The sequence below is a fragment of the Schistocerca cancellata genome, chromosome 1 (assembly GCF_023864275.1).
Source record: "Schistocerca cancellata isolate TAMUIC-IGC-003103 chromosome 1, iqSchCanc2.1, whole genome shotgun sequence".
NCBI classification, from domain to species: Eukaryota; Metazoa; Arthropoda; class Insecta; order Orthoptera; family Acrididae; genus Schistocerca; species Schistocerca cancellata.
Window position 1 is genome coordinate 686,938,839 of NC_064626.1, and position 26,177 is coordinate 686,965,015.

Genomic DNA, 26,177 nt, shown 5'->3' on the forward strand with positions numbered 1-26,177 from the left:
GTATTATCAACAGCAGCAGAAAAAGATATAAAGGAAGTAGGATTCGTTATGAGTAGAGAGGTAGGGCAGAGAGTGTACTACTGTAAACAGTTCAGTGATAGGGTTGTTCTTATCAGAACAGACAACAAACCAACAACGACAACGATAGTTCACGTATACATGCCGACGTCGAAAGCTCAAGATGAAGAGATAGAGAAAATACATGAAGATACTGAAAGGGTAATTCAGTACTTAAATGGAGATGAAAATCTAATAGCTATGGGGGACTTGAATGCAGTTCTAGGGGAAAGAGTAAAGAAAAGGTTACAGGAGAATATTACCTTGAGACAAGGAATGAGACAGGAGTAAGACTAATTGACCTATATAATAAATTTCAGCTTGTAATAGATAATACTTTGTTCAAGAATTACAAGAGGAGGAGGTATACTTGGAAAAGGTCGGGTGTACGGAAAAGTTAGATTACATCATGGTCAGATAGAGATTCCGAAATCAGATACTGGATTGTAAGACGTACCCAGGAGCAGACCTAGACTCAGATCACAATATAGTAGTGATGAAGAGTAGGCTCAGGGTCAATACAGAAAGAAGTGGGATTCGGAAGTACTAAGGAATGACGATATACGGTTGAAGTTCTCTAAGATTATAGACACAGCAATAAGGAATAGCTCAGTAGGCAGTACAGTTGAAGAGTAATGGACATATCTAAAAAGGGCCATCACAGAAGTTGGGAAGGGAAACATAGATACAAAGAAGGTAACTGCGAAGGAACCATGGGTAACAGAAAAAAACACTTCATTTGATCGATGAAAGGAGGAAGTACAAAAACGTTCAGGGAAATTCAGGAACAACAAATTACAAGTCACTGAATAATGAAATATATAGGAAGTGCAGGGAAGCTAAGACAAAATGGCTGCATGAACAATGTGAAGAAATCGAAAAAGAAGCGATTGTCGGAAGAACTGTTCAGCATATAGGAATGTCAAAACAACCTTCAGTGAAATCAAAAGCAACGGTTGTAATATTATTGCTCAGGCTTCCGCGCCCAGAGTCAGTTGACATAAAAGTTTCTGGGTATGGTACTTCGTCATATTGTATAAAACTACTGCTAGAGAAAACCAACTTTTTGGACTTGGCAACAAAACGACTGTTCACGTTGGTGTGTACGATGTATGAGTCTGGCGAAATACCATCTGACTTTCGTAAAAATATCATGCACACAATTCCGAAGACTGTAAGAACCGACAAGAGCGAGAATTATTGCACAATCAGCTCATGCGTCCAATTTGCTGACAAGATTAGTACACAGCAGAATGGAAAAGAAAATTGAGGATGTGTCAGATGACGATCAGTTTGGCTTTAAGAAAAGTGAAGCCACCAGAAAGGAGATCCTAACGTTGCGGTTGATAATGGTAGCAAGACTAAAGAAAATTCAAGACACGTTTATAGGATTTGTCGACCTGGGAAAAGCGTTCGACAATGTAAAATGGTGCAAGATGTTTGAAATTCTGAGAAAATTATGGGTAAGCTACAGGGAGAAACGGTAATATACAATATGTACAAGAGCCAGGAGGGAATAATAAATGGACGACCAAAAACGAAGTGCTCGGATTAAAAAGTGTGTAAGGCAGAGGTGTACTCTTCCACCCCTACTGTTCAATTTGTACATCGTAGAAGCAATGACGGAAATAAAAAAGTGGTTTAGGAGTGGAATTAAAATTGAATGTGAAAGGATATCAGTGATACGATTCCCTGATGAAATTACTATCCTAAGTGAAAGTGAAGAAGAATTACGCGATCTGTTCAACCGAATGAACAGCCTAATGAGTACAGGATATGGACTGCGAATAAGTAGAAAGACGAAAGTAGTGAGAAGTAACTGAAATGAGAAAAGCGATAAAAGTAAACATGAGGATTGATGGTCACAATGTAGATGGAGTTAAGGAATTCTACTACCTAGGCTGCAAAATAACAAATAATGGAAAAGCAAGGAGGACATCAAAAGCAGACTAGAACTGGCAGAGACGACAGTCCTGCCCATGAGAAGTCTCCCAGTATCAAACTTAGGCCTTAATTTGAGGAAGAAATTTCTGAGAATGTGCCTTTGGAGCCCAGTGTTGTATGGTAATGGTACATGGACTGTGGGAAAACCGGATGCATTTGAGATGTGGTGCTACAGACGAATATTGATAAGGTAAGGAAGGAATGAGGAGTTTCTGCACAGAATCTGACAGGAAAGGGATATACGGATAACACTGACAAGGAGAATGGCAGGATGAGAGGACATCTGTTAAGACATCAGGGTATGATTTCCATGGTACTATAAGGAGCTGTAGAGGGCAAAAACTGTAGAGGAATTCAGAGATTGGAATACATCCAGCAGATAATCGAGGACGTAGGTTGCAAGTGCTACTCTGAGATGAAGAAGCTGGCACAGGAGGGGAATTGGTGGCGGGTTGTATTAAACCAGGCAGAGTCCTGATGAGTCAAAGAAAAATTGTTGTGTAACTGACAAAATAAATACAAGAGATATGATAAAACGAAAATATACATGAGTAGTCCATCTCACCCATAGGTGTTTGGTTGAGATGGGCCAGTCTACTAAGAGAGATGGACCATATCAAAAAAGCAATACACCCCTGAATAAAAGAGTCAATTCAAATTTCATATTTTTCTTTGGAATATGTTGTAATGAATACAGAAGTATAGTGTTAAATATTTTTGTTCACGACAGTTTTATCAGTTTATTATAAATCTTGACTGAACATTGGCTTTTCCAGTCAGTTGTTGGTTTTGTTCAAGTATTGGCTGTCTTTCTCTCACCACAACAATTACACTTATTACCAAATGTTGACCATAGTGAACAGGAAACAGAAAATCCAATCGTAATTTCTATTAGTTTCGCCATAGATTTCACCACAGTCAATACATTCATCCTCATCTCATTTATCAAAGTTTTTTCGTATTCTTCCTCAATGTTTGCATCTGTTGAACACAGTAGATATTTAGTTTCTTTTTCTTATGAGCTTCTTCAGTTTGTTTTTTTCTTCACTAGTATTTCCCTTCCGTGATATTTTTGTGACCTTTTTCTAGTTCCTTTCTTTAATTATCTCTCTTTTTTCTTTACAGTTTCAATATTTTCAGCACATGTTAGTTCTTAGCACACAGTTCCTGTCTTCTCCTTAAAACTGACTGTTTTATCTATAGAAGGAACAAGTGACATTTATTCCAAAAGTTTTGTCTGTGGTCGGCTTAGGAATAGTCAGTTATGAGGTGGTCATCTTGAAAGTCTTAGGTTTAGTAGGAGTGGAGTCCAGAGTTATGTCAGTGAGGAAATTTGCCTTCTACAGATAAATACGTTATTTTGATGTACTTGGGCTCAGCAGGTCATCTGATGGCCCTGAAGTGGTTTGTTGGTCTGCGTGTCCAATTGTGGTCACAGACATATCTTCATATATACGAGTAAGCATAGTGTGAGACTGCGGCCATCTTCAGGGCAATTATTGCACATGGCTTGAAGCTAAATGTAATTGTGCTCCATCTCTTTTACATTAAAACAAGAGGTTAATCTCTCACAAATAAAACTGATCCATCTCTCCAGTTTGTCTGGGAGAGATGGACCTCCACGACTTCTGCCTCTAGGCAGTGATGCCGGTGGTCATATTAGTGTAGTTTCATGTCTACATATGTGTCAAGCTCGCAACAAAAATAACTGGATCAATATTGGGCAAACTATGCATTATTACTATAATTATGTAGCCACACGATGGCACCTTTCAGCTTCCCAGAACAAAGAATGCGATTTTTTTCCGGAACTAACAACACAGTGACAGCAACACTTCGGCATCACATGTGGTCACAAAAATGTTTCCCCACCAGTAGCGGGAGGTGCTCTCCAGTTGCCCATTGCTGAAATACGCCACTGGCCCTCTCACCCATGACCCAGCTCTCCTGGACTTACCCTACTTTATTTCAATGTACAGACACATCGAATAAACTGAATAGTAAAATAATTCAAATAATCTGCCAAGAATCATTACTGATCTCCTATCTGAATATGTAAGATTAAGTCATTTTCTGTAAATTTTAAACAGCATATGATGCCTAGCGTGAATATGCGAAACAATTCTGGTAAACACAAATAAAACATTCATTTGCAAAAGATAAAAGGTTTTTCTCATCCGTATGTTAAAATATAATTGAAACAGCAACTGAAAAAAAGTTGCTGCACATATTAACAATAGTAAAGTCTAAATTTTGTGCACGCCATTTCCTCACTTGGGCCACCACAGACAAACAAAGGAATTATGTCGTGTGGCGGACAGCCTACCCAATAACAAGGCGTGGAGACACGCAGTTGCTGGTTGCCATTAGTAGCCATTAGTAGCTGGCGACTTGTCAAAGCGTGTAATAAACCCCATTTAATGCTGAGGCCTATCAAAAGAGCAAGTAATTTCCCATACTGTGGAAATCATTGCAAATAAGATAGAAGGGACTGAGGCTTAAGGAATTAGGTATATGTGGGACAAATTTATGCAAATAGTGGCGAGGGGGTCAAACACCCGACATGATCCTTCACTGGCCTCCACTTAGATCCACTGCATTAGGCAGACATCATCTTGCTGTGCTGGTTCCGTCTGTGATCCCTGCTCCTCTGTACCAGAGATCCGCCATCTTGCTCTGCTAGTTCGATCTCTGACCTCCAAAGTTGTTGCAATGGTAGTTCGAACTCTGACCCCCTTCCCCACGATTTTTGTTCTCTTCGTTTGATCTCTGACTTCCAAAGATGTTACAGTGTTTGTTCGACTTATAACTCCCTTCTCCACCATCTTTGTTCTTTTAGTTCGATATTTCATCTCCTATTCTACCTTTGTTATAATACTTCGTTCTATGTAGCCAATGAACATTCTTCATCATCTTGAACAGTATGCAGCCCCAGGCTGGGTCCGTTTGGAACATTAAGCTCATCATCTTGCCCTGTTTTCCCTCCATCTTTCTGTGTTCACTCTAATCCAGTCCTCAATTCTTTTTTCAACACATTCCTCCACACCTTTCCGCCATAGATTCTTTGGTATTTCTTTTGGTCGTGTCGTACTCATCTCCATTTAATGTATCTTCTTGAGAATCCTCTTGTTTTCCATTCTCTTCAAGTGCTGACACCATCTTAGCCTTCAAGTTTCTATCCTTCTTTGCAAGGGTTCCTCTTTCACTACTTCCCTTACCCTTTCATATCTTATCCTATCTCTCCTTATTACTCCTACTTCTGAGGAACTCCATTATACATAGCTTTAATCTGCTTGCACTTCGTTTCATCATTACTCATGCTTCAGACGAATATGTCAATACTGGGATATAGTAACCTTTATATATCACTTCTTTCATTTTTGGTGGGACGTATTTGTTACAAACCAGTCTCCTAACACTTCCCAGATATGCTCCTGACCGTCTGCCAAGTTCAATGATCTCTTATTTCATTTCTTCAATTCTTTCTATCACACTTTCCAAATACTTACACTTACCATCTTCTTCAGCTGTTCACCTCTAACCCTTATTCCGCTAGCTGGTCTAGCTTCGTTTCTAGTTGTAACCAGGATCCCGCATTTGTTTACATTAAATTTCACTCCATACTGTCTGACAGTTTCTTGCCAAACATTAAGCTGTTCCTGAATCTTGTGCTGTCCGTTTCTCCAGATCGCGAAGTCATCTGCGAAACCATTGCTTTCATCTAGTCTTCTCCAGTTATTTCTGCCACCTTAGACCCATCGAATCTACATACAACAAACTGGTGGGCAGCTGTTGTCTAGCTTTAGAGACTGATCCAGGTTCCCATCCGCACGGTATAGATCATCCCAGTGTTTCGAGTGCTGTAGAATACTCGTTATTCAGAAACGAGTACATATGGTATGCGCTAGCACTTGTGATACAGAAGTTTAGCGCTGTCTACAGACCGATTTCACTTTTGCCAGCATTCTCAAAAATTTTAGAAAAAGTAATGTACAGCCAGGTTCTTAACCATCTGACCACAAATAACATATTATCAAGAACACAGTTTGGATTTCTGGAGGGTTCTGATATCGAGAAGGCTATTTACACCTACAGTGAAAATGTACTTAATTCATTAAATAACAAATTACAAGCAGCAGGTATTTTCTGTGATTTGTCAAAGGCATTTGATTGTGTGAACCACAACATCCTTTTAAATAAATTAGAATTCTATGGTGACACGGGCAGCGCTGCAAAATGGTTCAAGTCATACCTCGCTAACAGGAAACAAAGGGTTTCAGTGGAAGGGACTAGTGAATTAAGTCATCAGCGATCATCAGAATGGGAAGAAATTACATGTGGCGTCCCACAAGGATCCATTTTAGGGCCATTGCTTTTTCTTGTGTACATTAATGATCTCCCATCAGTTACACTGCCAGAAGCAGAGTTCGTTTTTTTTGCAGATGACACAAGTATTGCAATAAATAGTATGTCGAGTGTAGTTCTAGAAAGATCTGCTAATGGTGTTTTCATGGATATTAATAAATGGTTTAAAGCCAAGTCAATGACAGTAAACTTCGAAAAGACTCACTATATGCAATTCAGATCCTGTAAGAGGTTTCCACCTAGCATATGCATAAAGTATGAAGAAGAGCAGATAGAAGAGGTTGATAGTCTTAAATTCCTGGGATTACAACTTTATAATAAATTCAGTTGGGAGGAGCACACTAGAGAACTGCAGAAACGCCTTAACAAATCTGTATTTGGAATTCGAATGTTAGCAGACATATGCGATATAAAAATGAAAAAGCTTGCGTACTTTGCCTACTTTCATTCCATAATGTCATATGGTATAATATTTTGGGGTAACTCTTCAAGTCAAACAAATGTTTTCAGAGTCCAAAAGCGTGTAACACGTATTATTTGTGGAGTAAATTCTCGCACGTCCTGTAGAAACCTCTTCAAAGAACTGGGTATACTAACTACTGCCTCTCAGTATATTTACTCCTTAATGAAATTTGTCCTAAATAATATATCTCTTTTTCCAACAAACAGCTCAGTCCATACATACAATACTAGGAACAAAATGATCTGCACAAGGGCTATAAAGCACTTACTTTAGTTCAAAAAGGGGTGCACTACTCAGGAACACTCATCTTCAATAATTTGCTAGCAAACATACAAAATTTAGTTACAAATACAGGTCAGTTTAGAAGAAGCCTGAAAGACTTACTAATGGCTAACTCCTTCTACTCCACTGACGAATTTTTTAATAGAAACAAATGTTGTATTGTATATACTCATACTATTAGTATTGTTATTTCAGCTTAAAAAAAGTGACATGTTGCACATCTACGAGGATCTCCTCAGTACGGATCTATGGAACGAAAAACTAATCTAATCTAGTCTGTGCACAGAAGAAGGCGTGAGAACGGTAGTTACCATGGCGAGGTGCGCGTCGTCTTCGGTGGGGTAGCAGTGCGCGGAGTGCCTCCTGGGGAAGGCGTGGTGCTGGTGCTGGTGCTGCAGCTGGTGCTGGTGCTGGAGCGGGTCGCGCTCCCTGGCCAGCAGAAGCTCGAGCAGCGCCAGCTCGGCGCCGCCGCCCGCCACCACCGACACGCTGCCCGACCGGCTGCACCTGCCACAGCTTTCCTCTCAGCTACACTGCAGAAAACGTGCTGGCGCTGTGCTTTTCCTACTACTTCTCTTATGTGGCTAGTCCACTTTAGTTCGTTCGAGAGTAACTATCAAGATCGACCTAAAGTCGACAAATACACTACTGGTCATTAAAATTGCTACACCAAGAACAAATGCAGATGATAAACGGGTATTCATTGGACAAATATATTATACTAGAACTGACATGTGATTACATTTTCACGAAATTTGGGTGCATAGATCCAGAAAATCAGTACCCAGAACAACCACCTCTGGCCGTAATAACGGCCTTGATACGCCTGGACAGTGAGTCAAACAGAGCTTGGATGGCGTGTACAGCTACAGCTGCCCATGCAGCTCCAACACGATACCGCAGTTCATCAACAGTAGTGACTGGCATATTGTGACGAGCCAGATGCTCGGCCACCATTGACCAGACGTTTTCAGTTGGTGAGAGATCTGGAGAATGTGCTGGCCAGGGCAGCAGTCGAACATTTTCTATAACCAGAAAGGCCCGTACAGGACCTGCAACATGCGGTCGTGCATTATCCTGCTGAAATGTAGGGTTTCGCCGGGAATAAAGGGTAGGGCCACGGGTCGTAACACACCTGAAATGTAACGTCCATTGTTCAAAGTGCCGTCAATGCGAACAAGAGATGACCGAGACGTGTAACCAATGGCACCCCATACCATCACACCAGGTGGTACGCCAGTATGGCGATGACGAATACACGCTTCCAATGTGCGTTCACCGCGATGTCGCCATACACGGATGCGACCATCATGATGCTGTAAACAGAACCTGGAGTCATCCGAAAAAATGACGTTTTGCCACTCGTGCACCCAGGTTCGTCGTTGAGTACACCATCGCAGGCGCTCTTGTCTGTGATGCAGCGTCAAGGGTAACCGCAGCCATGGTCTCCGAGCTGATTGTCTATGCTGCTGCAAACGTCGTCGAACTGTTCGTGCAGATGGTTTTTGTCTTGCAAACGTCCCCATCTGTTGAATCAGGGATCGAGACGTGGCTGCACGATCCGTTACAGCCATCCAGATAAGATGCCAAGATGCCTGTCATCTCGACTGCTAGTGATATGGGCCGTTGGGATCTAGCACGGCGCTCCGTATTACCCTCCTCAACCCACCGATTCCATATTCTGCTAACAGTCATTGGGTCTCGACCAACGCGAGCAGCAATGTCGCAATACGATAAACCGCAATCGCGATAGGCTACAATCATACCTTTATCAAAATCGGAAACTTGATGGTAAGCATTTCTCCTCCTTACAAGAGGCATCACAACAACGTTTCACCAGGCAACGCCGGTCAACTGTTGACTGTGTATGAGAAATCGGTTGTAAACTTTCCTCATGTCAGCACGTTGTAGGTGTCGCCACCGGAGCCAACCTTGTGTGAATGCTCTGAAATGATAATCATTTTGCATATCACAGTATCTTCTTCCTGTCGGTTAAATTTCGCGTCTGTGGCACGTCATCTTCGTGGTGTAGCAATTTTAATGGCCAGTAGTGTAGTATAAAAACAAGACGTCCGACTGAGATCAATTTTGAGAATGTAAGGAAATGTAATTCATCCATAAGCGAGATGGTCTACAAAACACTACTTCAACCAATTCCTGGGTACTGTTCGTCAGTCTGGGACCATTACGAAGTACGTTCGCCAGAGTAAGTAGATCAAATCCGAAGAAGTGTGGTACGTTTCGTTATGGGATAAATTCCGCATGCCGGCCGCGGTGGTCTAGCGGTTCTGGCGCTGCAGTCCGGAACCGCGGGACTGCTACGGTCGCAGGTTCGAATCCTGCCTCGGGCATGGGTGTGTGTGATGTCCTTAGGTTAGTTAGGTTTAAGTAGTTCTAAGTTCTAGGGGACTTATGACCTAAGATGTTGAGTCCCATAGTGCTCAGAACCATTTGAACCATTTTTAAATTCCGCATTACATAGGAATTTTCGGATACTTTTGATCAAATAGTGTGTCCAGAGCGTTAAGAGGGTGCTCAATAAACTTCAAAGCTTGAAAAAAGGTGACCTGCAGCACTGGATGCCTCCAGACGTATTTTAATTTGATCTCTCACACTAAGCCCAGTTTCGGAATTCTTGGGATATCTCGAACTCATGATTCAGCAGTTGGTGGACAACTTAAATTGGAAAGAAGGCATAGAAAATGTTGTGTGAATAGCAAAATTAAGACTATATTTTATTGGTAGAAGACATAGAAAACGTAACACATCTGCTAAAGAGACTGCGTACACTACGCTTGTCCGTCCTTTTTGGAGTACAGTTACGCGGTTGGATTCACTACCAGATAGGATTAAAGGAGTACATCGAGAAAGTCCAAAGAAGAGCAGCACGTATTATAATAGGGCTACGAAATGGTTCAAATGGCTCTGAGTACCATGGGACGTAACATCTGAGGTCATCAGTCCCCTAGACTTAGAACTACTTAAATCTAACTAACCTAAGGACATCACACACATCAATGCTCGAGGCAGGGTTCAAACCTGCAACCGCAGCAGCAGCGCGGTTCTGGACTGCAGTGCCTAGAACCGCTCGGCCACAACGGCCGGCTCAGCACGTTTTGTATTGCCACGAAATAGGACAGACAGTGTCACTGACATGATACAGTATTTGTGGAGAACATCAGCAAAACAAAGGTGTTTTTCGGTGCCACAGAATCTTCTCACGAAATTTCAATTACCAACTTTTCCTCCGAATGCAAAAATATTTTGTTGACGCCAACCTACATACGAAGAAACTATCTTCATAATAAAAGGAGGGGAACGGAGCTCGCACGGAAAGGTATAGGTGTTCACTTTTTCCGCGCGCTGTTCAAGAGCGGGATAATAGAGAATGACTGCGAAGGTGTCAGTCACATAAGTGTGATTTGCAGAGTATCCATGTAGAGATGTATATGCTACTAGTACCATGACTATTGATTCCAGATCTTTTAGTGCCACCAAAGACGCCAGGAGAATGCGAAAGACAATTAAGGACCTGTTAGATGACGATTAGTTTGGATTCAGGGAAGTTAAAGGCATTTATGACTTTTAGCTTGATAACGGAAGTAAAATTCTAAAAACAATCACTACATATTCGTTGTATTTGACGACCTAGAAAGAGCATATGACAATGTATAATTTACAAGAAGTTTGAAATTCTCAGGATGTAGGTATAACCAATCGTGAAAAATAATATACAATATGTACAACCAACAAATGGAAAATTAAGAACGGAAGAGCAATGACTAAGTTTTAGGATTAGTAAGGGTGTAAGCAGGAATGTAGACTTTTCAACTTTCTGTTCAATCTATACATCGAAGAAGTACTGGCAGAAAAAAAAGAAAAGTTCAAAATTCCTGAAGACATTGCTGTCTTCAGTAAGGAATAATTACAGGACATGTGGGGAAACCGAAGAACTACGAATTTAATGACGAGAAGCAAAAATGAGTTTTGGGACAAGCTTTATGTCAAACTAGGCACCATGATGTAGATATAGCGAAGGAATTCTGCTACATGGGAAGCAAATTTATACTTGGCAGGCGAAAGGAGGAGGAAATGAAAACAAGAAAACAATAAAAATGAAATTTGTAAGAACGTACGTTTGGAGCACAGCACTGACTGGAAGTGAATAATGGATTGTCGGAAAAAACGGAAAGAAGTGTCTCAGATGTGGTTGTATAGAAGGATGATGAAAATTAGATTCTCTGATAAGAAATGAAGTAATTCTCACCAGAAAAGAGAAGAAGATGTGGAAACCATTAACAATAAGAATGGAGAGGGTGGTAAGATATGTATGAAGACATCAGACATTGACAATAACGCCGGGAAGCAGCGTTTGTGGTATGGATCGCTCCCCATACACGTGAAACAATGCTGCGAGCTACACCAAACTCCTGCGCTACATTCGTCACACTTCTTCCTTCTTCCAGTTTTCCGATGATTCTTCCCGTGTGAAGTCAAACAGACGTTATCTCCTAGTTATGCTGTAATGAAGAACACACAGCACAGTGCACTTTAAGTGCCTCGTGTTCAGGAGCCAGCGCTATTTGGTGCTTTAGTCACGCTGACCTCACGCCATCTGACTTCCGACTTCCTGTGCACGACTTCGAGACCTGTGGCAACATGCTCCCATTCTTTCATTTCCAACGAGTACATAACATGCTATGTTACTTTATCTATCTCATCCTTAAGACTTGCAGAGCAGTGCACGAGTTTCAGAGTATAAAAAGTGCTACTGTTTTAGATACAGTTGTTTACGTGTTAAATCATGTAAGCGTGCTTATGACGGTAGTGTAGAGACTCATTAATGTTAAGAATTGGAAATTTTAAAGACATGTGATATATCATTTCCCAGCCACGAATGTTTGTTTATGTTGTGCACTAATGCGTTCATCAGATCCACTTTTCGATTATTGGCGGGAAGAGGAATTTTGCCTGGCGTGAAGCTGATGGGCTATTTCCCTAATTCTCGTAAGTGAGTGGTACTTGGAGCCACCTTAGCCAATTTCAAAGGCAAGTAATTTTTCCTTAGTGACCGTTATTTTCCAAGACTCGCTACAGAGAAATTTCTGAACACTCGGGCAGAGAGCAGCACCTTACAAAAGGTGTATTAGTGGGAACAGGAAACGGCCAATGATCGCTGAAAGGGCTAAATGCCAAATAACTTCGTAGAGCTTTTTTTGAGCGTGCGAAATCGCGGTGAAGTTGACCTGGAGTGAAGGGCCACTTCTGTGCAAGTTTGGCTTGCAGCAGTGAATCGTGGCGAAGGTTCAGGCGAGAGTCAGCACACATAAACAACATTAAAATCAAATACATCATTAAAACTCGTCCGACTACACATGACGCATTGCGGCGCGGCAGCCATGTCCGCTCTCATCAGGTGGCAAGGACAGCGTGTGGTGCGAGGCCACCAATCGTCCGCTAGGCAGCGACTGCGCCCAGGAATGTTGACGAAAGGAGTTCGCTCAGCAGCAAACTGCACGGCTGACCACAAGAGGTACCAGCGATGCAGAAGATTCCAGAATACTTGCATCAGGTGACAGACTCCGGTGATGGGACCCACTTCTGCCAATGACAGCACGCGGCACCAGGGGGCCCGTAAGATCAGAGAAAGGTGAGTAGTTGTACCACCTCAGACTAGATCTTCTGCCCTCCAGGGCAACAGTTTCGCTTTTGTTAGTGTGAGCCTGGAGGAAACCCACCAATGGGAAGGTATCAAGTCCAGGAAGGAGGAATTGGTGCTAGAAGATGGTGTGACGGCGGAGGTCTAAACTGGTGGTGACTGCTAGTTGTTCCTTATCAGAACAGTATAACACATGGACATTTATTTAGATTAAGAGCTCACTTGTCATTCTCACATGCTACTTTCAGTCATGTTCAGAACAACAAATCTTTCACCTTGTAACCTAGAAAGTGCTCGACCAATCCTGCAAGAGCCCTATCTTGTTGCTGTGTTGGCAGGAATATAGTGCTGGGCTTTATCAGCCTTACAACGCACAACCAGCTGTCTTGCTGCAAGTGGTATGCTACACCTTCGTGCCTTCTGGATACTTGACGCTCTTTCAGTTGCTGGTACTGAGTGTTTAGTTTCTGAAGTAACGCCCTAAAAGTAAAGGTACACTACAATAGCTCACTCCTTCGGGAGCCCTGCTCCCAGGTCTCTTCTCTGGACTAGTCTGCAACAAAAATTAGCATACATGGCCAACAATGTACAAAATTTACAATTTTTCTTCTTAAGTACAAGGCAGCGTGAGCCACTAGGTACAGAAATTGTGAATTTAGAGATTTTACCTCTTTGTCTCCAAGCTCAAATACGCTCCACAATTCCCTGACGTCTTCTCTTACAGTGAGTAATTCCTCATAAACTATTACAACATGACGTACAACTGCTGTTGTCACCTCTTATTAGCCATGATTCCGGGGAATTCTCCATATGTTGCTTAACACCTCATAACATTTCTCAAGGGCACCACGCCCTGCTCTACTGTTTTATAACTTGTTAAAAAACAGGAAACGTATTTCTTAACACCACTTTCACAATAAATCTCACTCTCAATTTTCATTCTCTGAGCCTCATACAGGATTGGTGATCCGCTACGAGTGGTGGGGGTCACATGGTGGTCAGCTCTCTATCTATCGTAGATGAAGGTTGTACGGAACAGAGTCAGAGCTACTACGGTGCCAGATATTGTGACACTCAAGGTCATGACCGTCCGTTGTTGTTTCTCCCGATACTGCCACAAGTAACAAATTATTCCATACATTCTTTTCATAACACCAAACTGCTTCCCGGTAATTGCATTTTATACACCTTAATACTACATAATGTCATAACCACATTACAACACAGTACAAAATACGCACAATATTACTCATTACTTCCTCAATATTAATCCATATAGCATTTCTCACGTGAGTGGCACAAAATCTTCACACGTACTCTTTTCTTACTTCCTTTCCCCTTCCTCTTTGCTTCGGATGTTGATATTAGTGCTAATGAAGTGGACGCAGGGTTCCACTATGGACTATCGTTGCTCTGCTTGCAAATGCAGCTTGATGTTGATTGGAGACATTGTCTCCAATCACTTTGTATGCTCCTTGACACCTTCTCACCAACTTTTGTGTTTTACCCTTCAGGGTTTAATGCCTTAATAACATTACCTATTGCCCTACCGTATACTGCGGCAATCTCACTGTGCATTCCACCATACTTACCGATTTTCGGTCTAACCATAATAAATGGTGAAGGTTTCTTCCCCCCGTAAACCGCCTGATAGGGGGTAGCCCAGTACTAGTGTGAAGCTTCGAGCTGTAAGCTGCCACAGCAATTCATAAATACGTATCCCAATCATGCCTGCCCGGTTAGCCGTGCAGTCTAACGCACAGCTTTCCGGATTGGGAAGGAGCGCCTGGTCCGAGGCACGAATCCGCCCTGAGCCAGCCAGTCTGTGTATGGTTTTAAGGCATTTTTCCACCTGCTTCGGCGAATGCGGGCTGGTTCCCCTTATTCCGCCTCAGCTACACTACGTCGGCGATTGCTGCGCAAACAAGTTCTCCACGTACGCGTACACCACCATTACTCTACCACGCAAAAATAATGGTTACACTCGTCTGGTGTCAGACGTTCCCTGGGGGCGTCCACCGGGTGCCGAACCGCGCAGTAACTCTGAAAGAGTGGGCGGAGGGGTGAATTGGACTGCGGTAGTCGTCGTGGGGTTGTGGACCACTGCGGCTGCGGTGGGGCCGGCCGGAGTGCCCGAGCGGTTCTAGGCGCTTCAGTCTGGAACCGCGCGACTGCTACAGCCTCGGGCAAGGATGTGTGTGATGTCCTTAGGGTAGTTAGTTTTAAGTAGTTCTAAATTATAGGGGACTGATGACCTCAGATCTTAAGACCCATAGTGCTCAGAGCCGTTTGAACCATCTTGAGCTGCGGCGGGGACGGAACCTCTCCATCGTTTCTAGCACCCGGTTAACATACAATACAATACAGTCCCAATTATTATGGTGAGAGTTTACGTAGTAATTCAACATTCTATCAATAGTGCGATGCACAAGCTCCATTCTACCATTAGTTTACACGTGCAGCAGTCCAGGTCTTAATTTGCAAACCCATAGCAAATGACACTGTTGTTTCATAAAATCTGACATGACATTGGTCCCTCGATCTGGATTACCATCTCAGGTACACAGACCGGAGCAACCAGTTATTGACCATGACCTACAACATCACCATAGTTGCTTGCTGATTCACGATGTGGATCAATTCCCTACACCGTGACAGACAGTAATCGTTAAAACGGAATACTTTCCAACTGAGTCTGGTTAAATGCACATAGAACTTCCATCCCTGTCATTTCGAATGGCTTACTTGCCTCTGGTACGTTGTGTCACTGTAGAGAATTCAGTGTCTATTGGTCCACATCTTTCTTCCTCCCACCAGTACCAAGCCTCAACCCTTTTGTTCATTGTCCTCCGACCTCCATGCCAGGTAGCACGTGTTTGTGTTTCCCTTAACACTTCTTCCTTGAGCTTTGCTGGTACTACCACTAGTGATCCCAATCCAAAAATTTAATACCTCTGCCCTAATGGCTTTACGCCAATGTCTCCCACCCCAAACAACCCATAACGTAGTGGGTTTAACTGCTTGTGATTTGCGAGGCGCCAACTTGCCCCTGACGCATCAACACTTATGTACAACAAAAAGTTATGTTTCTTGGCCCCCACAGTTCCCACTGTACCACATTCCATCTCTGTATACTTACATGTAGCATAAAATATTAGCGGGAACGACAATCAGTGAACTTAAGTATTGTTGTGTCTAACTACTGTCGAGTTCAGCCATGTCTAACATTACTATTACATCTCCCATCCCATTGTTGTTATCCAGCCACACCATTTCAACCATTTCAACCCCACTGATGCTGCCTACAATGGTTGTGGAGATGTCCCTATCGTCCACACGTATAACATTTAGTGGAAAACGCCAGTCGGGTGTCACATACCCATGTTGCTTGTCAATTTATTCAAACTCCATAGCCAGCTTGAGAGCAGTGCAGTTTTGGAGGTATAAAGTGGCAATTTCCCCCTCTTCCCCCCCCCCCCCCCCCCCCAGAAAGGTGAAATGTATCTAGTGCCCAATGTTTTGCTTCGTGGAGTAAAATCTTATTAGCCTAATCACTGCTCCTCAACGCGAGTGTTTGATCATTATTCTGAGTCCTATCTGTGAATCCTTTGAGTGTTTCACCGTACTTCTTCTCTCACGGGAAAAACACGCGCTGTTTGCTTCTTATATCTCTGTAGGAGGTTTTCCTTTAACTGATTAAACGACTGTGCCTTCCTCAATACCTACATACACCGAACAAACGTTTTTGCATCCCCTACCAACCATAATTTCGTTACCCGCAATAACTGAGCTTCTGGCCAACCTCTCATCTTCACTGATGGTACGAGGTCATCCGAGTAAGACATTACATCCGCAGCTGACTTACCAGCAAAGGGAGTAATTAAGTTGGCGGTGGCCGGTACTTTCTGAGGACCAGGCTGTTTGGTTAACGTTAACTGCTCATCTTTAATCGCTATATGCCCTGGCAACTCCACCTTACTTTCTCTGCACTATGCGACTTGTTAAGTAAAAACTGTATTGTGTGTCCTACTGGATAAAAGCCCTGTGTCCTGGATTCTGTCGTTGTGATGTCTTTATTCCCAATACACAAGAAAATGTAACAGAATATGAATCAATATTAGCCCAAACATCCACAATTTCAATACAACTACATAAGATTTATGCCTCATAATGAGCCATTTCGATTCCATGCATTACTTAGACATATGACTGTTCTAAAGACAACTATTGCCACTGACTCAGCAGGATTATGAAATGTGCCCAAGGGATCACATTGGGACACCTTATGTTTTTAAGTACTGCTCTCTGGCATTATCTCGAAATTACAGCACATCAGCCAGTTTTACTAACTTAATCGTTAAATTCAAACGAATCTCCAACCTGTAGGCCATGTCTTCTGCACACAGAAGCAGAATACGTCTGTATGAGAACATGATAGACTCCAACTGAAGTGGGCCGAAGGTCAAGGAGCACTTCTGTGCTGGGTTGGGTTGCAGAAATGAGTCGTAACGACGGAGCAGGCAGGTGTCAGCTTAGGAGCTGTACTTGCAGCATCGCGGTGTGTCAGCCTCGCCTCCTCTCATCATGTGGAGAGAAGTGTGGCCAGCTGTCAGCCAGTAGGCCGTGACGCCTGCGCCCAGGAATGGTGGTGCCAGGAGGTTGCAGAACGCTGTACAGCTGCTCGCTAGAGGTGCCATGCACCGCGGAAGACTGCTGGAAAACCTGCAGTTGAAGGCGGTCATCGAAGGCGTATCTCGCACCTGCGAGTGATGGTGCGTAGCGCTAGGGCACCCCTGTTTGTGTAGAATGGTGAGTGGATGTGCTGCCCTGGTCTCGATCTGCTGTCATCCAGGCAGGAGTCTGGTTGCTGCTGCAGTATGGAAATGGCCAACCAGTGGAGGGCACCAAGTTCAGCAATGGTGCGGCGGTGGAGGTTCGAACTCGTGACGACTGCCTGCCGTCTCATGTTGCTCCGATGCCTGGCGTTCCCCTCTCATTGTAATAGACGCTGCCACACTGTTCATTCCTCTGCTAGAGCTGACAATTATTTATACGGGTTAGGACATCACCTGTCGTACTAGTGCGCTGCTTCCAAACATATTCGGAACAGCAAGTATAGACACCATGTCCCCTCCTGCAATGGCTCTGTGTTACGACTGCATTGTCAGGGTTGTGGTGCTTGGCCTGGCTTGCATTGCAATGGATAAACAGTCTTGTTCTGCAGGCAGCATGCCGACACCTTATCAGGCACCGGCTGCTTGTGGCTTCACCTACTGCTGTGGCTGAGCTGCCAGTTTCCGCAGTAACGCCCAAACAACCGTGATGGCGCTGCAGGGGAGTCGACTAGCAGCCCTCATGAGATTTTTGTTGCAAGTCGAGTGCACGTGACTGAGTGCACTGAGTCATTGAGTCTGTGGATTCGACAGCATTACTGATTTCTGTGTTCGAGGACTTGGTGATCTGTAAAGTATTTCTTCCAGATCAGAAAGCGAAGAGAACTGGAAAGAGCGTTACATTTCCATTGCGTGGAAGTGAAGTGCTCAATGGTTTTACGGTTTTATGTAGGAAATCGTTGCTGTTTAACGAGTGTGCACTACGCTAGTTGAACGGTAGTGTGTTAGTGAACAAGACGGACTGGGTTTAGTAGAAAGCAATAAATTCCATTCGTTTCCGTGAAAATCTGCGATGTTTCCCTATTGGTTTTAAACTATATTCCTGTTGCGTGGATTACGCGCAAGAATTGGTGGGAGTCAGATGGAGAGTTCGCATGACCTGTTAGTGGTATCGCATTCCACTGCAGTGTTTGACTCTCGGGCTCTTCCAGAGAGAGACAGGTACCGGGATTTAATTAATGACTTGATGTAGTCACAAATTTAGCTCTGTCTCGCGGATCAAAGAGAAGCTGGTGTCCCCTCGGTTAGACTGATTTTACGTGTGTAGCAGTTTAGAGAATAGATCGGGTCAACCAACAGACGCTTTTCATTAAATCCATTTAGTACGTCGCGTAATCTACTTCGCGCATCGCATATCGCCAAGAGTGCGTGATTCACAAGCGCGGCAGTTAGTGTGATTTTGCGTGACGCCAGAAATTCACCGAGAAATGGACGAAAGGTACGTTTCGCTGTTAGTATTAAGAAACTTGAAGTTCGCAAAAGTAGCAATTTTCTGAGTTTCTTTCATTGAATGGAGCACAGATCAAAAACTGTAGCTTCATTTGACCAAACAGCATTTTTGTTTTTGTATATTTGAACGTTATACCTTAAAACCAGAGAACGCCTGGACTCTGGGAGCAAACTCACTGGACAAACTATTAGTCACACCTGTAATAGTCCACAGAGGTTACTTTGAAGTGCTGTAGGTGGTGTAGCACTGGTACCAGATTGTCGGCTGACTCTCCATAGTTCATGTAAATTAAGTGGTGTGTTTAGAACCAGCGCCGAAGACATACTGTGTCATAATGGCAGAAAGCGGTATCATGCCTGCAAGTTCCTATGGTCTTAGGATGAATGAAATATGTCGATTTGTTAATGTACCAATTTGAATAGTTCAATGTGTGTGCAAGGTGTGAGGTACCACGTGCAGGCATTTAATACGTCGTAAGAACAGTGGTCATAAAAAGATTCGAACCCACAGGCTCCCGACTGATATGAGTGTCGTGCCTTGCCAGCGGCGGTCTGTTTCGAACACAGCAGGAATCTCTGCTGTCAGTGAATGCAGGTATATATGGATCCGTTTCAGAGCTAAAACTGCGAAGGGAACGGTATGTGGCCGGCATTAGGAGTAGATTATCTCTCAGAAGGTTCTTTTTCACAACTGCACATAAGCTGCACGTCTTCAATGAGTCACACAGCACAGAAACACAACAGTAATTGACTGCAGGCGTGTAAAGTAGTATGACGACGCGTTCGTGCACCTTTTCTAATGATTCAAGACGTTTAGTTAGCCGACGGCCCAAACAGGCTTTTAACCCGCAGTATTTGGATGGTATAGTTTAAAAAAGAGCTCGCTATGTGATGTTTCGGTGACGCTTCTCGTACTACGAATCGGCTCCATTCATTCAGGTTACGGCGAACACGAAGAGGATGTTTATTTCATCATTCTCTACGATCAAGAGCCGCCCTTTTTGCTACACCATCATGCTGAGTATTCTGTGGATACTCGCATTTTCCAGGATGAAAATAACCGTGTTCACAAGGCCTAAATTTTGATTGGCACCCGAAACCATCCGAAACTAATAAATGTAGTCTTGTGTTTACGGCCGTTAGATATATTTATTGTGATGGCAAATTCGACATTTTTTGATTTTACACCATACTCTGATCATATATAATCATCAAATGAAATATAGAGGCATAAAAATAAAGTAATATAGTGATAAAACTGAGCACATAAGTAGTCCTTACGTAGGCTACTCTACAACGTAAAGTCACTACACGCCGGAACCTAGTTTCCAGCTGTCTTAATGCAATAACTTATGGCAGAGTAAGTTCACAAGTGGAACCACACACAATATTGGCATGAGTCATGTGGGGAACACAGAAACAGCATTTCTGCTACATAAAAATAAAACTTCTTCTACAACATACACAGAAATGAATCACTCCTGCAGCCGATGTGGTGGTTGGGTTACAACAAAGGTGTAAACACTCAGGAAGTGTGAGCTTGGAAGTTGGGTTGGGTTATTTGGGGGAAGAGAGCAAACTGCGAGGTCATCGGTCTCATCGGATTAGGGAAGGACGGGGAAGGAAGTCGGCCGTGCCCTTTCATTTGCCTGGAGCGATTTAGGGAAATCACGGAAAACCTAAATCAGGATGTGTTCTACAATGGACGAATGTGATTGATATGTACATAGTTATGTAAGTAGCATACCCATGGTGTCTCACACAGTTTGACCTTCAAGTCTCTGGTTAAGGGTACCACATGCATACATCACATCTTCAATGAAAATTGATGTCATCAGTGTGGTGGATGGTGGGAAATTTGAAAATGAAAGATGGCAGGTGGTGGGAAATTTAAAAATTAATGATGGAGGATGCTGGGAAATTTAAAGTTTCAAGATGGCGATGGGGGTAAATAAAAAGAAAAACTTAAAACGGCACTCTCAGGAAGTATTTTTCAGTCAGTCCAAGTGCAAGCTGTCATAGTCACCTATCTATATCTTTGCACTTAATGTTTATGTCAGATTCTAACTCTCTTGCCAGTAAATTTGTTCTCACATCTGACTTATCACTAAATTTCATTTCTCTCTTTATGTCGAATACAGTACCACCTCATTAGCACAATTCATGTTTGTTTTTGTAATGTGTTACAGAGTGAAGGAGCAGAAAAAATGCGAAAACGAAATAATATAGATACAAAATTTATTACAAAACAAATGATTACATTTCGAAGAAAGTTAAATATGCACTTGGTCGAATGCGCATATTTACATAGACTCTGGGTAACTACAAGAGAATTCAGTTTAAATGTTGCAATTTCTTACATTTCATATTTTTACATTTTTCGTACTTTCATCATTTTCACATATTTCACAATACAAAAATTCTCTAAATGTAAAGGAGATGACATTCCAATCCATCAAGTTTTCACATATATTCTAAAATTACCCCGAACTTTGATTTGCAGCACATATCGTTTGACATTAAATGTTATGATACATAGTGGAAACAAGAATTCCACTTCACCTTCAACATTTTTAGAACGATCTATTATAAACAGTATGTGGTTACAATGTAAGTAAATTGTTAAATTATCTCCGCTACCTAATCAGGTTTCGACAGCTGCATTAATAAAGCCAAAATGACTCTGAATTTCATTTTGTGAGCATAGACTATACAATATGAACAAGGCAAAAGTAAAGTTCTGCGTTCTAGCCTTAGATGGGCTATTCAAGCTCCGACAGCTGCCGTGTCATCGTCTACCAATGGCGTCATTGGACGTGGCATGTGAGGTATGTGACCAGCTCACTGCTCTTCCGTCGTTTTCAGGTTTCTTGAGCTTGAAACCTCTACTACCCCGTCGAGTAGCTGAGCAGCTGGTCTCAAAAGGTTGAATGTACCTCACTCCTCCCCGGCAGTAACAGGAATCGAATCAGGGTCTCCTGCATGGCACTCAATTGCACTGACCACTCAGCTACGGAGACAGACGTAGGACTAAGTATGAATAATATATCCTTAGTGTAGAAATCAACCAGTTAGGTACATTTGAAACATAGCCACTTCAGTAAAATAACTGTATTTATACTTACCATGCACTTCAATAGCAACGCAGTATTTAGAATCTGTAAAGCACTCCCTCTTGAGTGGCTGTATTATTTTCACATTCACTTCAGGAATAGCGTTTAGATCAGAACCAAAAATAAATAACTTTATATATAAGAACAAAACACTCTTGAAAATTAAGCACAGAGCACACAGTCTTCTTATAGAAAGCGAACATTAATATCTCTCACAGTTTCATTGCATGATATCTTTTGAATGGGAACTGACAGTTTTGTGTACATGGTTTTCTACAAGGCACATGAGAAAACACGTCAGTTTGTATTACTGTTTTTTGAAATAAACCGTGTCCACGATGTTCACTCTTCTGTGATATATTACGCACATCCTGCCACTGTTGAGAAAGTCAAGTTTACCATCTCTGATAGCTGAGAATCTTGATGATATATATTCGTGCAGTCCTTCAAATAAACCAGCAATGCCACTATAAATTTGGTGTTGATGCGTCTTGTGCTCAAGACTGGGTGTCTTTCTCCCTTCTCCACTTCTGTCGCACTCGGTACTCACTGTGCTCCCGCCATCTACGCAGACTGCATCTACATAAATACTCCGCAATCCACTTTAAGGGTCGTGGCAAACGGTAAGGTACGCAAATAGAGTGAAGGAGAAACGTCTATCTATATGCTTTCATGTGAGCCCCAAATTTCTCGTATCTTGTCTTGCAGGTCCTTATGAGTGATGTATGTTGGCGGCAGTAGAATCGTCCTATAGTCAGCTTCAAATGCCAGTTTTCTAATTTTTCTCAAGTGTTCCTCGAAAAGAACGACGCCTTACATCCACGGATTCGAGTTTAAATTCCCAAAGCATCTCATTTTGCAGTGGGGCACCGTGTCAAATGCTTTTCGGAAAACTAGAAATATGGAACCTGCGTGTAGCCCTTCATCCACATTTCACACTATATCTTGTGAGAAAAGGGCGAATTTAGTATTGCACGAACGTTGCTTTCTAAAGCCGTGCTGATTTGTGGACAGAAGCTATTGGGTCTCAAGGAAATTTTTTATATTCGAACTCAGAATATGTTTAAGAATTTTGCTGCAAACCAATGTTGTGAATGTTGGTCTGTAGTTTCCGTTACTTTACCTTTCTTATAAACAGGAGTCACCTGCCCTTTTTTCCAACCGCTTGGGACTTTGCTCTGGGCAAGAGATTCGTAATAAATACAAGCTAAGTAAGGGGCCAGTGCTGTAGGCAACACTTCGTACAACCTAATTGAGATTCCATCTGGTCCTGCCGACTTACTTGTTTCCAACTCTTTCCGTTCTTTCTCTACGCCAGGGACGCCTATTACTATGTAGTGCACATGGGAGTCTGTGCGATAGTCAAACGATTGTGTGTTTGTACTTCTCTCCTGATTGAACGATTTCTTAAACACGAAATTTTAAACTTCTTTCCTTTTGCTATCTTCTGCTGCCATACCAAACTGGGCAATGAGTGACCGGGTGGAATCTTAGACCCGCTTAGCGATTTTTCCATAGAACCAGAATTTTCTCGGGTCCTCAGCCAGGTCTTTTGTTAAGCTATGATAGTGGTAGTTGTTGCATGCTTCGTGCATAGATCTTTTTACACACACACGAATTTCTACTAACTTCCGCCTGTCGTCATTTGCTCGTTCTCTTTTGATCTGAAGGTGCAACGGCCTTTTCTTCCTCGGAATTTTCCAAATTTAGTTGTTAAACTACGGTGGGTATTTACTGTCCTTAATCCACTTACTATTCTCACACTTCTCCAGGGCACGATTTACAATCTATTTAAACTTTGCCCATAATTCCTCTACGCCTACCACACTGGATCTAAATGATGCCAGTTTATTGTCTAAGTAAGCTACTAACAACTGTTTTCTGCTCTTTCTAGCGGAAACACTCTCCTAGTTTTCTTGACTGATTTATTACATTCAGTAACCATAGTCGCTGTGATGACATCACCCAACATTAACTATTTGCTTCAAGTTCTGTAACATGGAAGGAGAAGAATTCCTGCTTTTTTTGGATTGTAATGAGTAACTGATAAGCAGAATACAATTTACATTAGTAGTAGTGCATATGAGACTCACATTTTTTGTAATTCTCTGATTCATGCACAGAGGACAGCATCAGCAACATCAACGACTCACTTCTACCAGAAACTGTCTTGTATTTACTCATAGATTCCTGCGGAGGCAGCAATTTCAAAGTTATTCTGACTAATTCCGACTCGCAAAACTGCTTAGTCAGCAAATCAATAAGTTTCACAACTTCCAGGTGTCTCATATTTCACCGTCTCGAAAAGCCACGATCAGCTGGATTATTTCAACAAGTAAAAACGTTTAATAAATGAGTTCAGGTTTGCCGTTGTATCCCAACGGGTGTCATAATTCACCAGAACGACAGTATAATCATTTGGCGAGACACATGACTTCATTTATCAGTGAAAATATCGAGTGTTTGGCACACAGCTGTGCATATTTATGACACACGTGCCACCTGTTAGGATGTCACAGACCCATATCGCTCCACATCACCTTTGAGCAACCGCTATTGTGGAACAGTTGCATAATCTAATTACGCTTTTAATAAAGGCATTCATTTTACCGGGCGATCAAAAAGTCAGTATAAATTTGAAAACTTAATAAACCACGGAATAATGTAGATAGAGAGGTAAAAATTGACACACATGCTTGAAATGACATGGGGTTTTATTAGAACAAAAAAAAGACAAAGTGCTGCTAGACGCGTGAAAGATCTCTTGCGAGCGTCGTTTGGTGATGATCGTGTGCTCAGTCGCCACTTTCGTCATGCTTGGCCTCCCAGGACCCCAGACCTCAGTCCGTGCGATTATTGGCTTTGGGGTTGCCTGAAGACGCAAGTGTATCGTGATCGACCGACATCTCTAGGGATGCTGAAAGACAACATCCGACGCCAATGCCGGACCATAACTCCGGGCATGCTTTACAGTGCTGTTCACACAACATTATTCCTCGACTACAGCTATTCTTGAGGAATGATGGTGGACATATTGAACATCTCCTGTAAAGACCATCATCTTTGCTTTGTCTTACTTTGTTATGCTAATTATAGCTATTCTAATCAGATGAAGCGCCATCTGTCGGAAATTTTTTGAACGTTTGTGTTTTTTGGTTCAAATAAAACCCCATAACATTCGAAGCATGTGTGACAATTTGTAACTCTCTATCCACATTATTCCGTGATTTTTTTATTCAGTTTCCAAATTTATACTGACTTTTCGATCACCCGGTTGTTTTAAAAACAGGTGTCATAAACTTCGATGGGATGCTAAAGCACATGCTTCTTGAATCGCATCTTCTCGTGATACTCTTTCTAAACTCTGGATGTCACTATATATATGCTCCCTCCTTGGCCATTTATCAGTATCAGTACATTTTCATGAAGTCACTGTCTGCGGAATTCTTTATTCTTTGTGTAATGTTTGGGTTTCGTTAAAAAAAAAGAACAGTTTTATCCAGTTCTTGCTAAGTTTTACACCTTAGAAAGGAGTATCCAACTTCACCTCTGTAACTAGTTTGAGGACACTTTCCATTAGGGAATCCATTCTTTTGACTCTCCAAGATCAGCTTAACAGAGCTTCATATTCTTCACGCAGTACACAGGTGCGGGCCCATCTCTCTTTGAACTGGATATTTACTAGAATTTATGTACATCAGAGGTTGATGTGGGAACTTGTGACCAAACCCTTACGATTTCACCTAAATTCAATTTTTTCCTTTTGAGTGGAAAGAAATTGCATAATATCGTTTCTAGTTTCTTATTTGACAGTTTTTATAAAACTGATATTTTTTCGACTCTTTGGTCTTATAACTGCTGTTGCATATGTTGTTGTTCTTGTGGTCTTCAGTCCTGAGACTGGTTTGATGCAGCTCTCCATGCTACTCTATCCTGTGCAAGCTTCTTCATCTCTCAGTACCTACCGCAACCTACATCCTTCTGAATCTGCTTAGTGTATTCATCTCTTGATCTCCTTCTACGATTTTTACCCTCTATGCTGCCCTCCAGTACTAAATTGGTGATCCCTTGATGTCTCAGAACATGTCCTACCAACCAATCCCTCCCTCTAGTCGAGTTGTGCCACAAACTCCTCTTCACCACAATTCTATTCAATACCTCCTCATTAGTTA

General features: G+C 42.3%; 1 protein-coding gene across 1 annotated transcript in view; it reads right to left on the reverse strand.

Moving 5' to 3' along the window:
• Positions 1-26,177, reverse strand: part of LOC126094739 (PAX-interacting protein 1-like) — a 102,853-nt gene that overhangs the window by 2,965 nt on the left and 73,711 nt on the right. Inside the window, exon 4 of the mRNA XM_049909324.1 lies at positions 7,423-7,612. Within this exon, the coding sequence (XP_049765281.1) occupies positions 7,423-7,612 (190 nt within the window). The remainder of the gene's footprint in view (positions 1-7,422; positions 7,613-26,177) is intronic.